The sequence below is a fragment of the Gouania willdenowi genome, chromosome 9 (assembly GCF_900634775.1).
Source record: "Gouania willdenowi chromosome 9, fGouWil2.1, whole genome shotgun sequence".
NCBI lineage: Eukaryota > Metazoa > Chordata > Actinopteri > Blenniiformes > Gobiesocidae > Gouania > Gouania willdenowi.
The window spans coordinates 12,668,163-12,690,210 of NC_041052.1; the positions used below are offsets into that span (position 1 = coordinate 12,668,163).

Sequence of the window (22,048 nt, forward strand, 5' to 3'; positions counted from 1 at the left end):
GGGGGCCTTTTTGAGTGACAGGCCTCATCAAGGTTGCTTCTGCTCTCCAGACTGCCCATCCACCCAATAATGTAACCAAGAGATGTCAGAGGGGGGTGAATGTAGGTCAGCAGCCAGGGCACGGTCTGCACGAACTGCATACAAGGCACTACTGCTGATAGCAGTGACGGTGTGTGTGTGTGTATGTGTGTGTGGGGGATATATAAGTCATACTTCAGAGATCTAAATACATCAAAGGTTTGGTTTAATGACTTTGGCATTGAAACATATTTTCTAAAAGAAATCTGCAATCTTTTCTGCATGAAACCATGTGCATGCAATGTTAATTAACTTCATGTGTGTTCGTAAAAATGCATTGTTTAGGTTTTCGGTTCAGTTTTACAGAGCAGGGACCCAAATGCAATTTGTACTGATTTGCATTGCTGATTCTCAGAGATACACACCACCCCCACCTTACACCCCGTGTGTGTACAGCCATACACACGCACACACGAACAGACAAACACACAAAGTCACACTAGCAGAAAGGAGGCCACTGCGTAGGAAGTCAGATTAATGCACGCTAATGATGGAGGCAGATCACTGTGAAAAAATACAAAGCGTTAAAACGACCCCGAGGACCGGATCAAAGACGCACACTGAGTGGACTCCACAGCGAACATATGGCGCTTCTCAGTGGAAAGTGGCTGAGTCATTGCTCTCAAAGCATATTACAGCATAAAAAACTAAATACCAAAAGAAAAATGCATTGCTAATGCCATTCCTGAGCAATTATTCTTCTGAAGGTAACTTGTGCAAAGTGAGAATGTGAAGATAAACCCTTTAGTTTGTAATAGAATACTTTTAAGTGTGAGTTAGTATTGCAGAGCCAGAGTAAAACAACGTTCCTTCTACATTTGATGCAGGCACACAGGTCAAATGTATCAGGCAGAAAACAAAAGGCTCAGATAGATGTTTCTGCCCATTTCCCACTGCATTCAATAAAGGGACCCTTATTTTATCGCTATAAAATGTTGTTTAAGAGTGAACCAAATCAAGAATGTCAGAATTAAAAATTACAAACAATGTTTGTAAATACATTTCCATGGTATTTTTTCCAGAAAATAGGTGACTGAGGGTCTGGCAGTGTGGATAACAGCCATTTTAAGCTCTCACAATATCTATCCCATTTTTGTAAATCATTTGAAGCTTTTAAAATGTAAATTAAATAGTAATTGACTCGATTAGCCCTGTTTCGCATTATTGGTATATAAGTTACACAGGCTGTAAGATCATATAAAAAGGAAAGACAATAAAAAGGAAAAGTGTATTGTGACGCAGATGTGATGCAGAAATGGGTAAACTCTGAAATGTAGTTTGGGAAATTTGAAACAGAAACTCTGAGTCCTCGTCACAAATTTCTTTTGAGGTGTTGCAATCCGATAACTTCTAAGAATGCCTCCAGCCATCATGTGGTGTCTTGTGATTGTTGCTCATCTGCAGCTGAAATTGAGAATTTCTGCTGGTTATTAGGCAACCGGTGTAAACAACAGAGTTTGGAAGAGACAGGCCTGAGCAGGGATTTCTGTTCAAATTTTCAGCGCTTAAATAAGACACAATTATTACATTCATTATCATGTTGGAAGAAGAAGGAAACAACATCATTTAAATGGGGGCGGGGATCCATACACTTAAGAACATGCAAACTTGACTAAGAATCATAGGTTGTAACTGAGTTCAAACATAAAAACAAAAGCAAATAATGGTGGAAGTATTTAAGCCATTAAATGTAATTGTTAAGACAAATCAGACCAGAATTCGCTCTTATTCAGACAATTCAATCTATTGTAACAGGTAAAAAAAAAATCCTTTTTATTTAAAAACTACAAATAAGAAAAAAGGCTCATTCCATGTCATTTCAACAAATGGCAGATTTTTTCTTACAATCCCACATGCAGTTAGGCCAATGAAAATAGTAAAAAAAAAGTACTTTTTCAAATTTCAAGAGACTGTCACTCAAGAACCAATACATACATACATCTGACTAATCATTAGTCTATGTACACAACTCAAAGCTGTTAAAATTACAGGGAGCTGAGGCATATGCAAAACTGTTTACTGAAACCCTGACAAACTTTTTTCCAATTTTGAGGGGCTAGCATGTCGACCATATAGGATGTATAACCAATGTTTTTGCATATAATGAGCGTGTAGGTGTAGCTGTATTACTATACCAAATCCCAGTTTCCTATGCTGTGTAGTTCCTGAGATTTTGGAAGCTGAAAATGTAAGAAAAATAAGGAGAAGTGAAAATCGACACATACCCCTCTCATTAAATGGGCCATATCTCAAAAAGTGTTCATCCAATCAAAATAAAAATGTACAGTTTGCCTATTGAATAATGACGGAACAATTGGTTAAAATTTCAGATTTTTTCTAGACCAAAGTGCGTGTGAATTACCCAGAATGCATAAATGTAACATATACTACAATGTTACGTCTTAAGATTCAATCAGCCTTCTTGACTATCTAACTATCTGCTCTAGTCTGATTTCTGCAGGTTCAGGGATTTGGATTGGGTTTGCAGACGTCTTCCAGCTTACATGCCTACTATCGTGCAGTGTTCCTCATTTATAGTCCATGCGGAGAGTCTATCCTCCATGTTTAAAATGCATCGCTGCTCTAAAACACCTGATACCAATGAGTAGTCCGCCAGCTCTGCTAAAAGCCTGATAACAAGCCACTCATCACATTCACATGAGCTGAAGCAGAGACATTGAAAACAAGCCGGACAATGAGGTGGGAGCGCTGCAGGAATGCTCCTGTAGAGAGAAATTAATGTGGGTTGGATGCGTAGTTTCACCTTGTTCTACAATGCATCAGCAGGGAAGCTGTCAGACATGGGATTAAGTCACCGTTTGGACGACTTCCCAAAGTCTTCTTTGCCAACATAAATGGGCATCATTCCAAGTCCAGCCAGAGTCATTGTGAGAGTACATGCATCAATGCGCTTTCTGTTTTTAATCATGTCATGCTTTCTATCACCAATCAGGCTGCTAATGAATAGACAGACACAGTATCTTTCATCGTTAACTAAACTTGGCTGCCTTAAAAGGTCATTGAAGTTTAAGCATCGGAGTAGTCTGGTTCACATCATCTGCATGCTCCATTCTTCCTGAGGACCTTCAGATTTATTCTGGGAATAATCAACACCATCCAACTCTCTGCTAAAGAAGAATTGTCCAAGTAGCCTAACTCGTGGTTTAGCAAGAAAAAAAAAGCGAGATAAACACCTCTCGCAAGCATCCAGAAAGTTGCCATGTGTTATAGAGACAGTGAAAGCAACACTTTGTGTAGCCTAGCAACATTCAACCCTCTTCACTTCCACATTGTTATGAAGGCCCTTTGAGGAGTGCCAATGGGAGTAATCATATCATGCATCAAATTACATCTTTCTGCTGTACTCGGGTCAGATGCAATTAGTGTTTATTACATTTCAAAGGGGAAAAGGGGCTTTTCTTTTGCACTTATAATAATAATTTAATCAGTCACTACAGGGCCAGAAAATGAATAAATGACAATAAAAACAAAACCACTTAATTAAGTTGAGAACCCAGATAACACAGTACGCTTTTGTTTTATAGTGGAAACATATTTTGACAAGTACACTAAATATTAAGTACATTTGTGTGCACAGTGTGAGCATCAGTGATCATAGTTATCCCACGGTATATCATTTATATTTTTTTAATCACCTGTAATGATATCTATCCAATTAGGTAAAGCCAATGAAAAGGGAGAATGGGGAAATTTCGGAACAGAAAATCAGAGCCCCTAAACGTGTTCCACAGAAACCTATTAAACCAAACCAGCGCACTAGCGCAGACATCTAAGAATGATGATGGAATGTAATATTGGTTGGCAAATTGAAGCTATGGCACTCCCTCACCTGCAGTTAGAAACTTAATCTCATTACACAACGCGACTCCAATCGTCTCGATTACCAAAGAACGGTAGTGAAAGAGCAACAGGATCTCTACGACTGAAAGAATAAGTAGTAGCATTCCCAGACCAGCCTTAGAGAGAGCAGACAACTGGTTGATTATTACCCGTGCAGCACACATGTGTCACTTTGATCAGTAGAAACTCCCTGAGATCCTTTTTCATGTTTGTGAAAGAGGGGGAAGCCATCCTCATCCCCCTGGGAAGACGATCTCTCTACTTTAATCCAACACCGTGAATTCTTACATCATGACACCTCCACTGTAAACATCAGCGTTAGATCAAATACACAGTGAAATTTTGTACAACCAGGCCGAGCAGCAATGTGCATAAATCTTCTGCTTGTATAAAATGCTCTGTGACAGGATCAATTGACACATAGGGACCAATAGAGAGACAAATGCATTGCTCTTCATCACTGACAACGGTGCATTATGAGCAGCATTAATCAAAGCTTATCAGACCTGGTCAAGGTGGGGGATGCATGTAGTGGACATGGATTACTGGTTCAGTGTGTGTGTGTGTGTGTGTGTGCGAAAAGATGTATGGAATAAATTGGTCACAGCACTGAATGCTGGATGTCAAGATAAACACGGTTGAAGAAGGAACACATTATGCAAAGTATACACAAGTATGCATTATGCATTTAAAAAAGTCAATTTGGAATCAGAGATGCTTGACTATAAGTAGAAATGTTCCGATTAAATTTTTCAAGATTTGAGTTCCTGATGCGCTATTTACATTTCCTCCTTCGTGGATTTAAAAATGGATTGACATTTAAGCAATGCATACTGTAAAATAAAATCGCCAAAAGCTCCATTTATAGAAGCGTAGGTTAGCTTGTTGTAAAGCCCGTCTATAAAGCTGCAACGATCGCTCGTTCTTCAAGATGCTCACAGGATGCTGTCAGGAGAGCAACCTCAAGTCGATATTGCAATGGGTGTTTTTTTTTTTTTTGTTTTTTTTTTTAATGTTGCCAATGCTGCTATAGTGTAATCCAGTTACTCCCAGCATGATGTCCTTAAAATCCTAACTATTAGCCAAGTTGATTGCGTCCGAACTGCTGCTACCTACAAACTAAAGTTGATCCCAAGCAGGTCAAAACATTCCTATTTCGGAGTATGCGTCAAGACTTTTTTTAATACCGTTATTAAACTATCCTATTTAGTTGTATTCAATATTACAGGTGGACAATGACCAAACTGGCTGTACTCAACGCCGAAAGAGGAACCACACTCACACATTTTAAAATGTCTTCACTTCCGATACACCATCATGTCACCTGATAATAGTTTATATTTACACATGCGGACCAAAAAATACACAGAATTACCTCAAACAATATAACTACAAAAAACATGCCAAAAACAATAAAAACACACTAAATAAACCAAAAAAACACAAAAAGACAACATTAATGCACAAAATGACCGAAAATCTGACAAAATAGCAACAAACATACAAAATAACAGAGAACAAAAACAAATATACATGATATGAAAACTAAAAAAAAACAATAATTTTGTTATGTCTTGTGTTATATATCATATATCACATATCAGACACAACCAACTTGTGGCCTGGGGGCCACATGTGGCCCTTGGTCTAATTATGTGCGGCCTCTAAAGTAAAAGTACAAAATAACACACAAAACAGAAATAAACATTGCAAATTATTAATTTAAACACACAAAATTACGAATAACCAAGATACTTAAAAACTACTCCAAAAGCACACAAAATTCAAGGGAACCACACAAATTACAAAAAACTACAAAAAATAATTGAACAATATACAAAACATTTACCAAGATACATAGGATATACTTCAAAATCAAAAAAAAAATTGCAGAAAAACGCACTAGAAAAACAAAATTACAGATAACAACTACAAAATTGTCAGAAAAATATACAAATCGACAACAAAAATTTATAAAACTAGAAAAGTACTCGGAGAGCGCAGACCTCCATCGAGCAGCTCAAGCTCAGCTAACATGCTCCGGTCACTGTAACATGGTAAACTCAGGATTACCATGACTACCTGTCAACATTGAGCTGTTGTCTCTGAGAGAACCTATGACATCATCAACAAGAAGTTCCACAGTGTGGAGGGGGAAATGATTGGGATATATATATATATATTATTATTTGGGTATACATCCCGAACATCACCAAAATTTAATCACCTGTTCCTTGTCCCATTTATCAATTTTCCTGAAAATTTCATCCAAATCCGTTCATAACTTTTAAAGTTATCTTGCCAACACACTGACAGAGACAAACGCTTAGCGGAGGTAATGACTCAAAAAACCTACAAAATTATGACTACCAAAAAAAAACAAAAAAAAAAACAACAAAAGCATGTAAAATGAGAGAAAAATCTACATGACTCCAAAAAAATAAAATACAAACAACACCTTTTGTTTTTTCCTGTGTTAATGCTCAGATTGGTCATCATTCTAAATATTGACATAAATATTAATAATGTGGCCCTTGGATGAGACAATTGTATTTTCGGGGCCTCCAGTTTATTATACATCATTTAAGGCTCAAATCTGGACACATCTACTAAATTGTGCGGTGAAACATTCACTAACCCAACATCCACATTACAACTCTAGTGTTCCCAGAACAAGGAGAAGTCGGACTAACTCACCTCCCCAGCTCATCTCCGATCTCATAAAATTCCTCAACACTTTCTGGGTTGAACACAGTCATGATGTTCGGACACTTCCCCAGGCTCGGTCCCTCAGCGGCTCTTCACAGCGGCACCATCCCTACCAGCAGCCTCCGGTCCGGGCAGAGAGGCAGAGGCAGACCACGGTCCTGCTCTTCATCCTGGGGGGTGCGGACCAAGAAGAAAACAAGGGTGAGACTGAAAGCAGAGACTGAGGAGGGGTCAGCAGCAGCAGGGTAGAGATGTACGTTCAGCCAACAAAAGGAGCCGCGAACTGACCGCACCGTCACCCTGTCACCGGCACCGGTACCGAGCAGAAACACGGCCGTTAAGTGTGTCAGCACCGGCGTAATGGGAATGCAAATACGCCCAGAGGAGAGCTTGGTGTAGCCATGGGAAACACGCTAACCACCACCCCCCGAGTCCAGACAGGAAAATGATTCCCGTGTACTGAACACTCCCTCAGCAAAACCCCGCCGGCAGGTGCCTGAGCCCGGTTACCCAAATAACAGAAGTCTCAGTCCTTCCCCTGGTCCAAAAAAAACTCACCTAATACACAACAGAAAAGCACTGTCTGCTCATTTACATCATATCCAACATATAAGCAATAATGTGGAGTTCAATAAAATGTAAGACAGTGAAATAAAGTGGCTCACGGTGTGCTGGTGAGGTCCCGAGTGTAGCCGAGATTTCAGCCGTCCGTGGAGCCCCAGGTTCGGCTTGGCAGAAGACAGACGCTGCTGTGGCTGCATGGAGGAGCCCACGGTAACAATGTAAAGCAGCCTGGTGCCTGCGCTCAGTTCAGGGTCTGTATGAAAATAAACACTAAGTGAAGCGGTGTTGAAAAAAAGCGACTCTAATAATACAAATTATGATGTGAAAAAATATAAAAGCTGTACTAGACCACTAAATTTATAAGATTATTTAAAATTGGCCAAACTTAAGTTGAAAAAATAGACTGTTTCTATTGTGGTTTTGAAATGCCCGTGTTTCTTTGGTGACGTAAATGCAGCACAGATTATGAGCGGAGATTCTACTTCTTGTCGCAGGGGGGCAGCAAAACCTTTCACTTTCTTTTTAATCACACCTGTCAATCTGTCATTCTTTCACATTTTCACCATCACGTTTCAAAATGTGTAGTAGTGTTTCCAACTGTAGGTTAGAAATTAATATAGTCCATTTTTTTGGATCACTTTTTGTTGAAGTAGAATTTCTATCTACTATCCCTTCCATTTAACTTTCACATTACAATACAAGTTGATGGCCCATTTATAACATTTGCTTTTCTCACTTGCCACAGGTTTTACAAATAAGTTGTCATAGATACAATTTTCACTGGAATTTTTTTATTTGTTTAGTTTTAGCAGAATTATGTCAAAAGTATTAAAAGATAGACCTTAGGCCATGGAAAAATCCATTAAACTTTGGAGGAGATCTGGATCAATATAATGATTCTGGACCAGTTCGGGGGGAAAAAAAAGTCTCTCATCATTGATGAAATTTCATAAATCTCGTTTTGAAATGAACGAATCTTTATGAAATTTGACTCAGTTATGAGTTGGTTCCTCAATCAGCACCAGTTCGGGATTCTGCATTTCATCAAAACATTAGAGTTCCTGACCCCATAACCCCAGAGGGTTGTTGGAGCACCACAGACCAGATCTCTACATCCCTTTCTGTTCTCCACAGGTCTCTTCCCCTCACTGAGTTTCACGTCAGTCCTTTCTCCAATGTTGTCTTCCTATCTTTTCCTTTGTCTCTCTCGTCTCCTGCTACATTTTTGCAAGGCCTGAGGATCTGGAGATGTGGCCGTACTACTTTAGGTTTTGCTTCTTGATCATGTAAATCAGGTCATCATGTGGACCGATAGCTTGGTTGATCTTTTCTAATATGTTAACACATTGTAACTCTTCGGCATCACTATGTGACCCTAACGGTCGGCCTGTGGAAACAAAAGTTTTTATGAAATTTCTAGTGAGAAATTTACCCATAACTTATGGTGAGGGTTAGGTTTAGGTTTAGGTTAGGCTAGGGTTAGGTTACATTAGGTTTAGGGTTAGAAGTCTTATTTTGAAAAGTTGCAGGGAAAAAAGCTTACAGACCCTTAGTGTCACATAATGACGCCGAAAGGTCATTCCGCATCGTTGATATGTGACGAGTTGGGAGTGAGACTGGGTTGAATATCTTGGGTGTTGGGGATCCCCAAGAGTCTTCTGTAGCATGTCATCTCTGTTATAAGGGTCCATTGCGAAACATGAAGACCACAAGAGAGTGTAGTAGTCTCTCTATTGCTCTGAGATTGACGTTACTTGTGCCGTTCTGGTAAGGATTACCTGTTTGGATCCTACATCAGACACATGCTTCCAGGTAGAAGATAGATGCTATTTTAAGTGCTTGTCCATTGGTTCTGTGTGGCTAAGCAGTTGCCTTTGGTGTTGTTGGGCATCAACTCTGTTTTTCTGCATTGATTTCATTCTCATCGAATCATGAGGTCAAGTCAAGCCTTTCAATTATGGTGCCAAGTTCTTTTGCTATTCCAGCTCGCCCGATAATTAAGGAGTTAGGGATTTGTCTGCCTGCTATGCTGACAGGTCATCATCTGCCAGGGCAGCGTCCACTATGATTCGCTTTAGGTAGATCAGACAGGAGAAAGAAGGCAACCTTGAACCCCTCTTTTGACAGTCCGAAGATGTGCTGTTTGTTGTCAATTAAGCAAAAATTCTAGGATTTAATGAAAACAGAGTGACAGATTTCACAATTTGCAGTAGGTTTGAGTGTACAAAAGTCTCTTCAGTATTGAGGCTACATTTTGGTGGAAGTTGTAAAGCTGTAAGACATATGGTTGATTTGTTGTGAATTTTCTCAATTTTGAGGCCACATTTAGGACCAATGGCGTGTTTTAGCATCTGAGGTGATTTGACAGGTGATTGATCACTCAGGTGAAGTAGGATTTCTGAGGAAGAAGAAGAAGAACATGTAGGATAGCAACAGGTTCCTGTGAGCTTATGCTGCATTGGCCCCTGAATAGACGGTGGAGTCACTACTGTGGTGCAAAAGAGGATTACTCCATCTGCTGGTCATGATCTGCCAACAAAACAGTCTTTTTCAGACAGGGAAGCTTACATGGCAGGAAGTGAATCCTTTATTTCAAAAAGAACAAATGTACAGAATGAAACATCCATAACTTCAAGGTCTAGTTTTTGGTCCGATGCTGTTGTACATATATGAATGGTCTTTTAAGTAGCTGTCGATTGAAAGCACAGTATCAGTTGTTTGCAGATGATGCAGTTGTGTGTGTTACAGCAAAACTTTAATGTTTTTTTAAATTTTTTATTATTATTATTATTTATTTAAATCTACATTTTTAAAATTAATCTATTCAATAAATTTTTGTCTCTTTTTGAATATAATTACTGAAATTACTTTTATACAATATTCTAAATCATTAAGACGTACTTAATTGGACAGACGAAAAGTGTCCTCATGAACAAGTCTTGCTAATATATTTCAGAGCATTATGTAAATCAAAAGTTAAGATGTAGAGGGTGTAAAAATCGTAAAAGATACAGGCATAAAATGTCTCAGCCCTTTTTTACTGCAGTAAAAAAAAAAAAAAGTTGCAAGGTACAAAAACATACAAAAAGAAATAGCAGTGAAGAAAAAAACAATCAAATCACTTGTCTATAAGGCAAGATGTTTCAACACAGCATTGTTGTATGTTGTAAAACACCATTTTTTCCCCCCTGTGCAATTACAGGACAACATAAGCACCATGGCTCTCACTCACTCGGACATTTATTACACATCGACTCCACATTGTGGCTCATCCGGGACAGTTACACCAATGCATTAGGTTTTCAACATGTTTTAAAACATTCAGAGAGTTAAAGCAAGAAATCAGTGACATCATCTTTACTGTATATGCAACAAATAGTTCCATGGAAGAGTTGCACATCATAGATTTCCAGCACCATTATTTCTGATAAGCAACAAGCAGACCTGAACATTATTGTTTTACCACCAGGGTTATTTATTTATTAATTGTACTTTAGAAAGTCACCTGAGCTGCCCTTTCACCCCCACATTAGTGAAATCCATCATCCACTTAGATAAGTTTCAAGCTGCATAGAAGAAGAAAAAGCATTCCACTTTCCTAAAAGATTCAATTATTATTTCTGTATTTGGTCACAATTTATTGCTCCGACAACTGAAAGCTGCTGAAAAATCAGAAAAGATGATTGTCAAAAATGACAACAAGAGAAAACACAGTCCCCCTATTTCTCCAATAAAAAAACCATCATTATCTAAACTTGCCTGCAGCAGCTTACAGGAATATGATATGGAAAATATCTTATATCTGAGATTATAAAGGCAGAAAATATATACTGTTATAATGCAGTGAAACTAATTACCTTTATTTGTAGAGATTTTAAAAATAAAACATATCTGACTGAATAGTAGCATCAATGGCTTCAATCCTATTGGTTTTTATATTTTCCTTCATACTAGTCAAAAATGAAGTAAAAAAAAAAAGTCAGAATTGTTCATGTCTTTAAGGGCAGAAAATGTAACAAAGTTTAAAAAAAAATCCTCAATCTCTTCTACTTTCCCTTTTCTGAAGATTTGCATCTAAAAAATAACTTAAGCTGTGATTTTTTTTCTCCTTTTTTAAAAAAGAAAATCTTTTTTTTTGGTATAGCTAACTTTCCCTTTAATTGAACCTTCTCTGAACCAAATGTGCAAAATAAAACTCATGGACTTTTTTAACCCAATCTTGGGCTTCGACCGCTGACATGTCAAAGTCTTTGTCTCAAGTAGAGACTGACACTGCAGTCACGTGAACAAACCATTGATGCTTCCTCCAAGCAGCATCAAACCTGTTAGAGCGTTGTATTTGTGATTGTCCTGTACATCTGTAATGACGTCACCTCCACGTCTGGGACCTTGGTGTTCTGGGCTTTTCCTGTTGGGCTGTAACCAGCCGATCGCCCCATTGGGCTGAAACCTGTTGTAGTTCTGCCTGCATTTGTGAAACCAGAAGATCTGGACGTGACGGGACGTCGCAGGAACCGACCAGACGTCACCAAGTCTCCGTAGCCCTGCGCGTGAGAGAAGGCGTAACCCGAACGACGGGAGCTGGTGCGGCGGATGCGGGTGCGACGAGGCGGAGGAGGGGGGGTGGCTTTGGCTTTTCTCACCTTGAACATCACCTGAAAAAAAATGTAAAAACAGAGAGAAAATGAAACAGCTAAAAGATTGTGTTGCAAACGCATCAAAATAATACAGAATTAAATCAAAATACAATTCTGCTTTACAATGAAGAAAATCAGGTAATTCTAGTAATTCAACGGTTACATACACATGATGAAAATCCCAAATACCTTCTGGTTTAAAATGCCAATAACGACAATATGATAATATTAAAAATAATAAGAAACAAGAGCACTCAGGGCGCGCCAAATATCCTATCAAATATCAGTAATCCTGATCATAGTACCATGATCATTCACACTTTAAGGCATTAAAAACAATACAGTAGATCCAAATGTATGGGCCCCCCCATTTTTTCAAAAAATCTTACTGAAATGCGCAATCCAGAACCGATGCTGATAAAACTGGAGTTATTGAGGAACCAACCAGACATAACAGTCAAATTTCATAAAGATCGGTCAATTACAAACCAAGATATTAATTTTTTAAATTCTGCCAATAATGAGAGATAGGGATTTTAGAAACAAATTCAGAATCATTATATTTATCCAGATCCCCTCTAAAATGTAATGCAGTCTTCCGTAGCGTAAGGTCTATCTTTGGTTTCAGTTTTGTCAAAATCTATTAAAAGCCTTTGACGTGATCCTGTTTACAGACAAACAAACAAATAACGGCAGTGTAAGTATGACCACCATGGCAGAGATAATAATAATACAATAAGATTTCTGTTATCCTAAAATTTGAAATACAATTACTCTAATTGAGCACACCCACTGTATCTAACTGGAGAATAAAGCAGCTCCACCCGTACCTTGTCATTAATGGTGGGGGAGAGCAGCATCAACAGGAAGCGGTGGGTAACCACTGGCAGAAGGCACAGGATGGAGGTGAGAACGACTGTCAACCAGACGTTGGGCTGGTTCAGAGAGTTTCGGGCTGTTCCTGGTGAAGCACAAACACGTGATTCAGTTTACATTGGAGGAATGACATTTAGCTTACACATAAAACATAAAAAAGCCTACAATAAGAAAATAACAACACTCAGGACGGTGTAGATCCTTCACACTTTCTCTGATGTTATCTTTGACCTATTAAGCATCCTGGGGCAGTGTTTTCTGAGATTAGCTGAAACAATCTGCTTCAGATTTTCATTATTTTACCATTTTTCATTACGCCTCCTCATACAATGTTTCCCATAGGTTTTTTAGTCTTTAGCTGTGTTCAAAATAACGCACTATACATTACACACTCAATGAGTATATACTGTCAACTATATACTATTAGTATGATTCCCATTAGTGATGTCCCGATACAACTTTTTCACTTTCAATACGATACTAAATGCAGCCTTAAGTATAGGCCGATACCGATATTGATCCGATACGGTACCAGCGTGAATCATACATACTTTTATTACTTATTTTGTAGTGTGGAATAATAGAAAAGGCTTGATCAAACAGAGAACAATAGTCAACAATTCAAGCTCACTTCAGTTATTTTTTACTGTCAGTATACGGTGGAACCACTGAGGGCGGGGACAAAAACAACAAAAACTTATCAGAGCGCTTATATCGGAGATTTTAGATGCAGTCTGATAAAAGCCGATATTCGTTTTCTGGCCGATATCGGACCCATATCCGATATCAATATCGGATCGGGATACTGAAGCAAAGATTCCAAAGATCCATTTCGAACCTACAACAACAAAAACCTGAAGCATACTGAGGCTAAATATCTCCGTTGATTCTCCACCTTTGAAAGTTCTGAAAACATTTTAAGTGAGAAAGTGACCAAGTAGAATATCAACATGCGGTCATTTGATCCATAAACCTCACTGAAAACACATTTCATTCCAACATTTCGGAGATTTTCCAAGACCCGCCATTGTGCTACTGACTAAACTTACGGTCAACGTCAAAACAAGAGCCCTATTTACAAAAGAGTTAAAAAACTAATGTAAGACAAGAAGAAACGCTTTTGTTTTGAAAAGGGGACGTTTGATTTATAGCTTGAAGCCGGTCCTCGGACGATTTTACCTTCCGCTTGCAGTACATCATTGGGCGGTTGAGTACGAGTAGTGTGCTCACCGTGCATACTTAGAAGATGTCCTGATATAGTATAAATCTGGGTATTTCCTGCTTACTCAATCTTTACATACTATGTCATATACATTCTGATGTCAGTATGAGTAGTACCTTAGTATGCAATTTTGAACACAGCTTTTTGGTTTTTCCTCTTTACATATGCTTTTATTCTGAAAGCAGAACTTTAGAGCCAAACTAAATTTGACAAATCAAAGCAAAACGCATAAATCCCGTCACATTGAGCACTTCTCTCCTACACATTATGTTCTCACGTGCTGTGGGAAAGTGTTCACATAGTGAATACCACTCACCCATGAAAGGAAAGGCTGAAGGCAGCACGAGGAACAGGCCGTTGCTGTACATAGTGAATGTTACAGCGAAGTACATGGCCAAACTGCCCAAAACAAAGACAGTGTTTACCGCCGTCCAGTAACACATCTCAAAGCCCAACTGTGGATGCAGAAAAGAATGGGTCTTATTTCGGGAACATTTCCTTTTCAGACTTGCAAAGACATTTCGTTGCATGAAAAGCTTCGCCTCCTTATACCTGGATGGTGACGGCGAACAGCAGACACGTCTGAGTGAGCACGGCGAAGGACTGGTAGTCAGCCACGTCCTTCCCGTCATCCCTCACCGTGCTGTGCATGGCTGCATAAGGGATGAAGAAGAGCACCAGCGAGCTGTAGCAGCTGTGCAGGGCACACTTGAAGAAGGCCGTCTTACTGAAGTACAGGTTGAGCTGCCCGGGCACGTAGAGCTGAGGGTGCTGGAAACTCCACACGTCATTCACATCCTGAGCAGTTGGAAAACACACATCGCCACATCACCACAATGTCTTGATCAAATAACGTGACCCCACTTCTATTCAGCCATGAATGAACTCATTGTTCTTTACAACACACAGGGATGGACATTACGTCACCTGATCAAACAGACTCATTCCCAGAACAGGAAGTGCTGTATAAACCAGGTTGTAAAGGGTGATAAACCACTCATCGTACACCGTCTGAAAAGGAGGAGGATAAACAGAAACACAGTAACGCTGTAGATTTTAATACATGTACTACACACATGAAAGAAAACAGGCCAGAACTGCTCAATATCTTTTGTGTTTAATAACTGCGTCATCTATTTGTGGACTGGAGAGCAGGAGGCTCTCAAACCATTAGGTAGAGAAAGCCTTTCAGTGGAGGAAGAACATCATGACAATCTATATTTCAGGTTGACATTGTTTGATAGGCTGGGTGATCTATTAATCAGCAGATCATCAGTAAGTGTATTGCAGCAAAATAATGAGAGTGACTCATGATAGATTTACAGGATATATATGAGAAAACCATGTTGGAGTTTTATAAGCACAATGTTCAAGTATGTTTGGCTTTGAATGTTTCTGGGACAGTGTATTATTATTATTTTTTTTTAATCTGTGAACATTTTCATTATTATTCACAATTTTTGAGTAGTGGAATATCAGAACTGGAGTAAATCTGCTGTTGAGGATGTAGTAAACCTAACACAGCCATGATTCCACTGGGAAAGGCCAGTGAGGGATGGATGGATGGATGAATGAATGGATGATGATAGATGGATGGATGATAGGTTGGGTGAATGGATGAATGGATGGATAGATGGATAGATGAATTATTTAATGAATGAATGGATGGATGGATAAATGGATAGGTAAGTTGAAAGGATGGAAGGATGAATGGATGGAAGATGGATGGATGGATACATTATTTGATGGATGGATGGATGGATGGATGGAACACGGATGGATGAATGGATAGATAGATGGGTAGGTTGGATGGATGATAGATGGATGGATGAATAGATGGTTAGGTTGGGTGGATGGATTAATTGATGGATGGACAGGCAGATGGGTTAGGGTTAGGGTGGTGTATGTATGGATAATGGTGTATGTATGGACTTATGATGGTTAATGTATGGATGGATGGGTGGATGGATGATGGTGTATGTATGGATGGATGGGTGGATGGATGATGGTGTATGTATGGATGGAAGGAAGATGGATGAATGAATAGATTAGGTTAGGTTGGGTGGATGGATTAATTGATTGATGGACGCCGAGCAGATGGATGATGTACGTATGGACGGATGGAGGAATTGATGCATGGATGGATGGACAGTGTATGTATGGACGGATGGATGGATGGATGCATCTCTCACCTGTGCGGAGAAGCCACAAAAGAAGGCGTACCAGAAGTGGACAAAGGTGAAGGTGAAGTTCTTGTAGAAGAAGTAGCGCAGGAACTTGCACATGCGCAGGTAGGACCAGCGGCCGTGCACCAGCAGGAGGCGCTGCAGGAAGCGGAACTGGGCAAAGGAGTAGTCGCTTGAAAGCACGGCCTGCATCCCCTCCTGGCCTGAGATGCCCACACCGATGTGTGCAGCTGGCGAGCGTTTAAGGATTTCATTTCAGAATAAAAAACTGATACAGAATCATTAATGCTAACACAAAATCAACAATAAATATAATTTATCTCATCATAACATGTATTGATTTTCTTGTACAGGGACTTTATAGTCTTGAGTTGCTACATCACATACAGTACGCCTATATTTTCATTAAGCACTTAAAGCTGCCGCCACATTTACTCACGCTCGATGGCACAAGAGACAAAATAACAAAACCTTTTAAACTCTGCAACATGCTGCAAACAATATTACTGATGCAATGGGAGTGCATGTGTACAATTGTGCTGTATATAAAGACAAAACTTGAATGAAGGTCAACTATCTTCTTGGTCAGAGCTTATTTTAAAGCAGCTGTTATAACTGTGTTATGTGGAAGGTTTGGTCCTCAATATAAAATGTAATTAAGAACAAATGTGGACATTATTCTGGTGTGAACTCACACAAAGGCTCAGAACTACCTCATTAAAAGTATTTCTCTATTTCTCATATTTGGTTCTTTTTTTTTCACTTCCCTCAGGAAGTAAAGAGAAACTGATGAGTCAGCAAGCTTTACACAGTCACTGCACCTTTGATCATGCTGACGTCGTTGGCGCCGTCCCCGATGGCTAGCGTTACTGCACGCTTGTACTTCTTCACCAGCTCGACCACCTGAGCTTTCTGCAGAGGGGTCACCCTGCAGCAGATCACCGCTTTACACATGCACGCCGTCTTCAGAAACTCCAGCTCCACCGTGTGATCCAAGGCGTACGCCTGAGGGATGACAGGGGAAAGCAGAAAATCAGCCATTTATTTAACATGAACACACAGCATTATTGATGGTATGACATTTAATCATGCACAGGTCCCAGATGTAATTAAATAAGTGCAGACAGCAAAACGCTAGTTTTCAATGGGAGGCTTTTAAAGGATGAGGATTAAAGACAAGTTCGTAAATGATAAAGACGTCTTAAGACAGTAAAAAGATAAAGGTTTTGAACTTTGAAATGTGACAGTTAGCTAACAAAGCACTCAAAGCTAAATATATTACGCTTCTCTAGAATCAAGGAGTGATGTTTATCTCTCTATCATGGACAAAAGACAAAATACAGTAACCATGAATGGTCTTTAAATGTTTGGTTTGACTTCCTGCTGTGCTATTTCATTTTATTGTGGCTGCTTGATTTGATTTAGTTCTGTTTTTTTAGTGCCTGAGGTAGTTACTGTAAATCATATAACTTACATCATATACAGCCAGACAAACGTGCAAATAAGTTGCAACTTTACTGCGATGTAATGTTAGAGCACAGAACATTTAAAGTCCTTTCAAAACAGCCACATTTTTGGAGAATTCATCAAACACATAGAAGCACTGAGGAATACTGAGGTAGCTTAACTTAGGAAACTCTTCTAGTTTGTGATTTTTAAAGCTGGGGTACTCAAATTATTTTCTTTAATTAAAAAAAAGATTCTTATTAGCGTCATATAGTATAGGGGTGTGTATTGCCTGGCATCTGGCGATTCGATTCGTATCCCGATACGGTCACAATACAATACGATATATCTTGATATTAAAGTATAAGGCGATTATTGCAATTTTTTAAATATATGACTTAAGAAACAACTAATCTGTTAATTTGTACACCGTCATGAGAACAATATGTATGAAACATATTTCAAAAACATTGGCTTTAACATGCCATGTGCCAACAACTTAGAATAAAAAAAGAACATACAATCTGTCTGTGGCTTTTAAACCAACTTTGACTTTAGTGCAACTTAACTGAGGTATATGCCGAGAACAACAAATAAAGTCAGTACTTTCTTTTTAGATTTTATAGAAAAAACACAAGCTGGTCAACATGTCCAGGTTTTAGCACTTCTTTGTGCAGTTACAATGTCTCCTGCAGTGGAAAAGACTTTCCTGGTTAAATAAAGGTGAAAATAAATATTTAACAAAATTATAATTTTTTTTTTTTTTTTTTTTTTTTAATTAAAAAAATCAATATGGATGGATTTAGATCCGAGAATTGCGCTACGCAATATTGCGATATATCGGCGAATCGATTTTTTTCAACACCCCTAATATAGTATATTGTAAAAGTAATCATTTCTGAAAAATTGTACGTCTGCGTGCTGTCTGTGCCTTATAATTAAGTATTTTAGTTCATAAAACCCCTGGAAGACAAAATCATGGTGGTCACCCCCTCCAGCTCCAATCACAGGATTTAGAGAAAGAAGGGGTGAGCAGAGCCCACAAAGGAGCCTCCTCATTGGCTGCCGCGATATATAGTGAAGCACAACACGTACGAGTTCACATTCAGCGCTCGTGCGCGACTTCGTGCACTTCCAGAGGAGGAGACTGGGAGGGATTATCAGAGTGGGGGGTGGGATTTACGCTTCAAATTCAGCTATGCTCCTCTGTCATGGTTCAAGATTCAGGTAGTGCAGCTTTAAGGTAAAAAAAATTAAAACAATGCATAAAATTCTGGTTTCTCCGCATGTGATTTCTGACAATATTCAAAAAATAATCCCATTACAGGATTTCTGGCTGCAATAATCACTAGAGGCGGATCCTTGGAAATCTGAAATCCCAAGACAAGAGTTCCCAACCAGCGACCAGGTGCATTCGTCCACCACTTTTCTATGATGTTGAAGACGTTTCATCACCTACCAGACTGTGGCCGTTGATCACTAGGCCGTACTCGCCATTCACCACCTCGTCTGGGATCACTCCGTTACCCAGAGTTCTCCCTGGCAGAAAGATGGAGTCATCTGCCTCATTGGGTTTCATGGAGGTTCGTGCATTCCTGGAGAAATATCAACTGTAACATGACTGCACTCTTTGTGCTGACACCAACAAGTTTTAAGATGGAGAAACATTCCTGACCTCAGTTCCTGTCTGACGTCATCCAGCGAGTTCCCAGAGATGATGAAGACCTCGTTCATCTCCTCTCGCAGTAAATTACAGGAGTAACCGATGTTTTCTGCAGTTTCTATAACACAGGATATCTGCAGCCGTTAGTGAAACCACAACAAAAGGGCCACAGATTATAGTTCCAGGAAAACAAGCAGTTTCAACATTATTGTACCCTAGTTTGCACTTCCACGTATAAATAATATGTTACGTATGTAAAACACCAACAATATCGAATAAATAGGTGAAAGATATCAGTCCCTCTGGATCTTCACTTAAAAATCCTTGACTTTGTGACCAATTTTTTATTATTTTTGGGGAAATTTTGTGCGATTATTTGAGGAAAATTGCAGGATTTTGAAAAAAAAAAAAAAAAAAATCTAGAGTTTTTGCCACAGATTTAAAATGACTGCCAGCATGTGATGGAAGGATGGAAAACTTAAAGCAGCAGGAGGCAACTTTTTTTTAACAGATAAATACATAGTAGAGGCATCGTAGATCAATAAATTGAAGACAATTTTCTCAGAAAAAGATGTAAATGGTTGAAGTTTCCGCTGTGATTTCTTGTGTTTGCCCCTAAAAAACATTGCCAAGTGACTTCCCAACATTATTATTATTAGTATTTCGGTGTTTTCACGGACTGAAAGTCGCGTCAAATGGCAGATCTGACCAAAATTGAATGTCTTGGGAAATTAGGCCATATCACGGAGAATATTGAAAACAAACTAGAACGAAATGGTGTCAAGCAATCACTGTCCTCCTTGTGTGGCGTAGAAACACAAGAAATCATGGTAAGAATGAAGTCAAAAACACTTCTATGCATCCGTCTAAGGAACTCCGCATCCCTCAATACAATGCACCAAACTTTTGCACGTATTTACGATGAAGATTAAAACAAACTTTTGAGTGGCAATTTAAACTTTTGGCATTTTCTTCAAACAAACGGTCCTCAATTTTTGGATCTATGATCCTACACTGTCTTTATTTTTTTTTTAAAAATGTCTCCAGCAGGAGAACTGCTGCCAAAATGCCTTTTTTCTCTCATCAGTAAGGTTAGATCTAAGTCTATAAATAGTGATTTACATTCATCATTGATAAACTAATGAAATATATTGTTAAAAGTAAAAATGTATTGCACGTCAACGTGTCAAACCATCATACAGGTACATTCATACCTTGCTTGTCACCAGTCAAAACCCAGATCTTGATGTCAGCTTTTGACAGCTGCTCTATTGTCTGAGGAACTCCATCTTGTAACTTGTCTTCTATGGCTGTCGCTCCAAGCAACTGAAAACACACGTTTAAAACATAACGATCGTTACAAAAGCACATGTGAGCGTTTAATGTCTGACTTACCATGAGATCTTTCTCTATCTCCTCATACAGCTGCTCCAGTTTGCTTTCTCGGTTGTCCAGACAAGTGCTGGCCTCATGGTGGCGCTGCTTCCACTGGGTGAAGTATCCCTCGTCCAGATCCTTGTATGCAAGAGCCAGAGTCCTCAGCCCCTCCCCTGCAAACTCCTACACAACATCACACACACACGCGCACGCACACGTAAGGACGAACACACACAAGCACACACTTGATCAGGTGTCAGCCAGAGCAACTGTCTAAAGCAAATATGTCAAACTCAAGGCCCGAGGGCCAAATCCGGCCCTATAAAGCATCCAATTTGGCCCGCAGGAAAAGTAACAATGACAAAAAAATCATGAATTATTGTGTAAATTACCAACTAATTCTGTTGGAGGTATCTCTACCCCTCCAAACACACAAATTCAAGCAAATTTCACAATATTTGCAAAGCTTACAGTTTTCCCATGATTATATCACATGAAGGCAGTCATTTTTCATCTCAAATTGTTGAAAGAACTCCTGTTTTGGATTTATCTACAAAATATCCCCAAATTTAATAAAAAACAATTCAAATAATCAAGGAAATGTAGACATAATTTAAGTTTATTAAGGACATTGCCGGTGTCTTACATATTTTACATATGCCACCTGTAATCTGCGGCCAATTTAAGCTCTGAGATGACTTTGTTGTAATTTGCGCTATATAAATAAAGTTGAATTGAATTGAATTGAAAATCCAAACTGGTCCAAATTTGGCTCCCCAACTAAAATTAGTTTGACATCCCGGGTCTGCACTCAAGAACATCATTTTCCTTCTCATTCTCGTATATCAGGTTCTTCTCCCTCCATCACACACACACACACGCACACGCACGCACACGCACACACACACACACACACACGCACACACACACACACACACACACACACACACACACACACACACAGAGAAAATCAAAGAAAACTTCACTGACGTTAAGGTGCTCCGTAGTGACGTCCATCAGTTTGCTGCAGGAATGGTGTAACCTCTCATAGATGATTGTGTCAGCGCCTTTACAGTAAAGGGATAGCTTCCCCTCTGGACTGCGAACTGTTACACACACATGGAAATTGGTTAAATAATGCAGGTTTCTTCACTTAAAGCAGTCTCTAGCAGACTATATACCTATGACGGACATCCTCTTGCGCACATTGTTGAAATCCAGGATAGCCAGGAGCTGGTAGCTGCTCTGCTTTCCCATTTCTACGATGGAGATGCTGTCAGGTGTCCGTGAGCGGAAAACAAAGCCAAAGTTTCTGGCTGCTGTCACCAGCGCTCCCTCGTCTGGGGACTGGGCAAGGTAGAAAAGCTCTCCTGGAGAAGAAGAGGGCAGTGTGTGAGTGTGTGTGAAGTTTTTACGTCATGTAAGTTTG

General features: G+C 39.3%; 2 protein-coding genes across 4 annotated transcripts in view; both read right to left on the reverse strand.

The window, feature by feature from the left end:
- The window catches only part of dapk1 (death-associated protein kinase 1), a 73,796-nt gene extending 66,245 nt beyond the window's left edge, over nt 1-7,551 (reverse strand). Inside the window, exons 1-2 of the mRNA XM_028457865.1 lie at nt 7,314-7,551; nt 6,637-6,818 (exon numbers count right to left, since the gene is read on the reverse strand). Of these exons, the coding sequence (XP_028313666.1) occupies nt 6,637-6,698 (62 nt within the window). The 5' untranslated portion in view covers nt 6,699-6,818; nt 7,314-7,551. The remainder of the gene's footprint in view (nt 1-6,636; nt 6,819-7,313) is intronic.
- Nucleotides 7,552-9,776: 2,225 nt separating this feature from the next.
- The window catches only part of LOC114470314 (phospholipid-transporting ATPase ID-like), a 38,445-nt gene continuing 26,173 nt past the window's right edge, over nt 9,777-22,048 (reverse strand). For all 3 annotated transcript variants that reach the window (XM_028458446.1, XM_028458444.1, XM_028458447.1), the window contains exons 16-28: nt 21,801-21,989; nt 21,610-21,725; nt 20,638-20,802; nt 20,457-20,568; nt 19,255-19,360; nt 19,039-19,174; nt 16,955-17,138; nt 16,140-16,363; nt 14,875-14,958; nt 14,500-14,745; nt 14,264-14,402; nt 12,680-12,810; nt 9,777-11,867 (exon numbers count right to left, since the gene is read on the reverse strand). In XM_028458446.1, the coding sequence (XP_028314247.1) occupies nt 11,538-11,867; nt 12,680-12,810; nt 14,264-14,402; nt 14,500-14,745; nt 14,875-14,958; nt 16,140-16,363; nt 16,955-17,138; nt 19,039-19,174; nt 19,255-19,360; nt 20,457-20,568; nt 20,638-20,802; nt 21,610-21,725; nt 21,801-21,989 (2,162 nt within the window). In that variant the 3' untranslated portion in view covers nt 9,777-11,537. The remainder of the gene's footprint in view (nt 11,868-12,679; nt 12,811-14,263; nt 14,403-14,499; nt 14,746-14,874; nt 14,959-16,139; nt 16,364-16,954; nt 17,139-19,038; nt 19,175-19,254; nt 19,361-20,456; nt 20,569-20,637; nt 20,803-21,609; nt 21,726-21,800; nt 21,990-22,048) is intronic.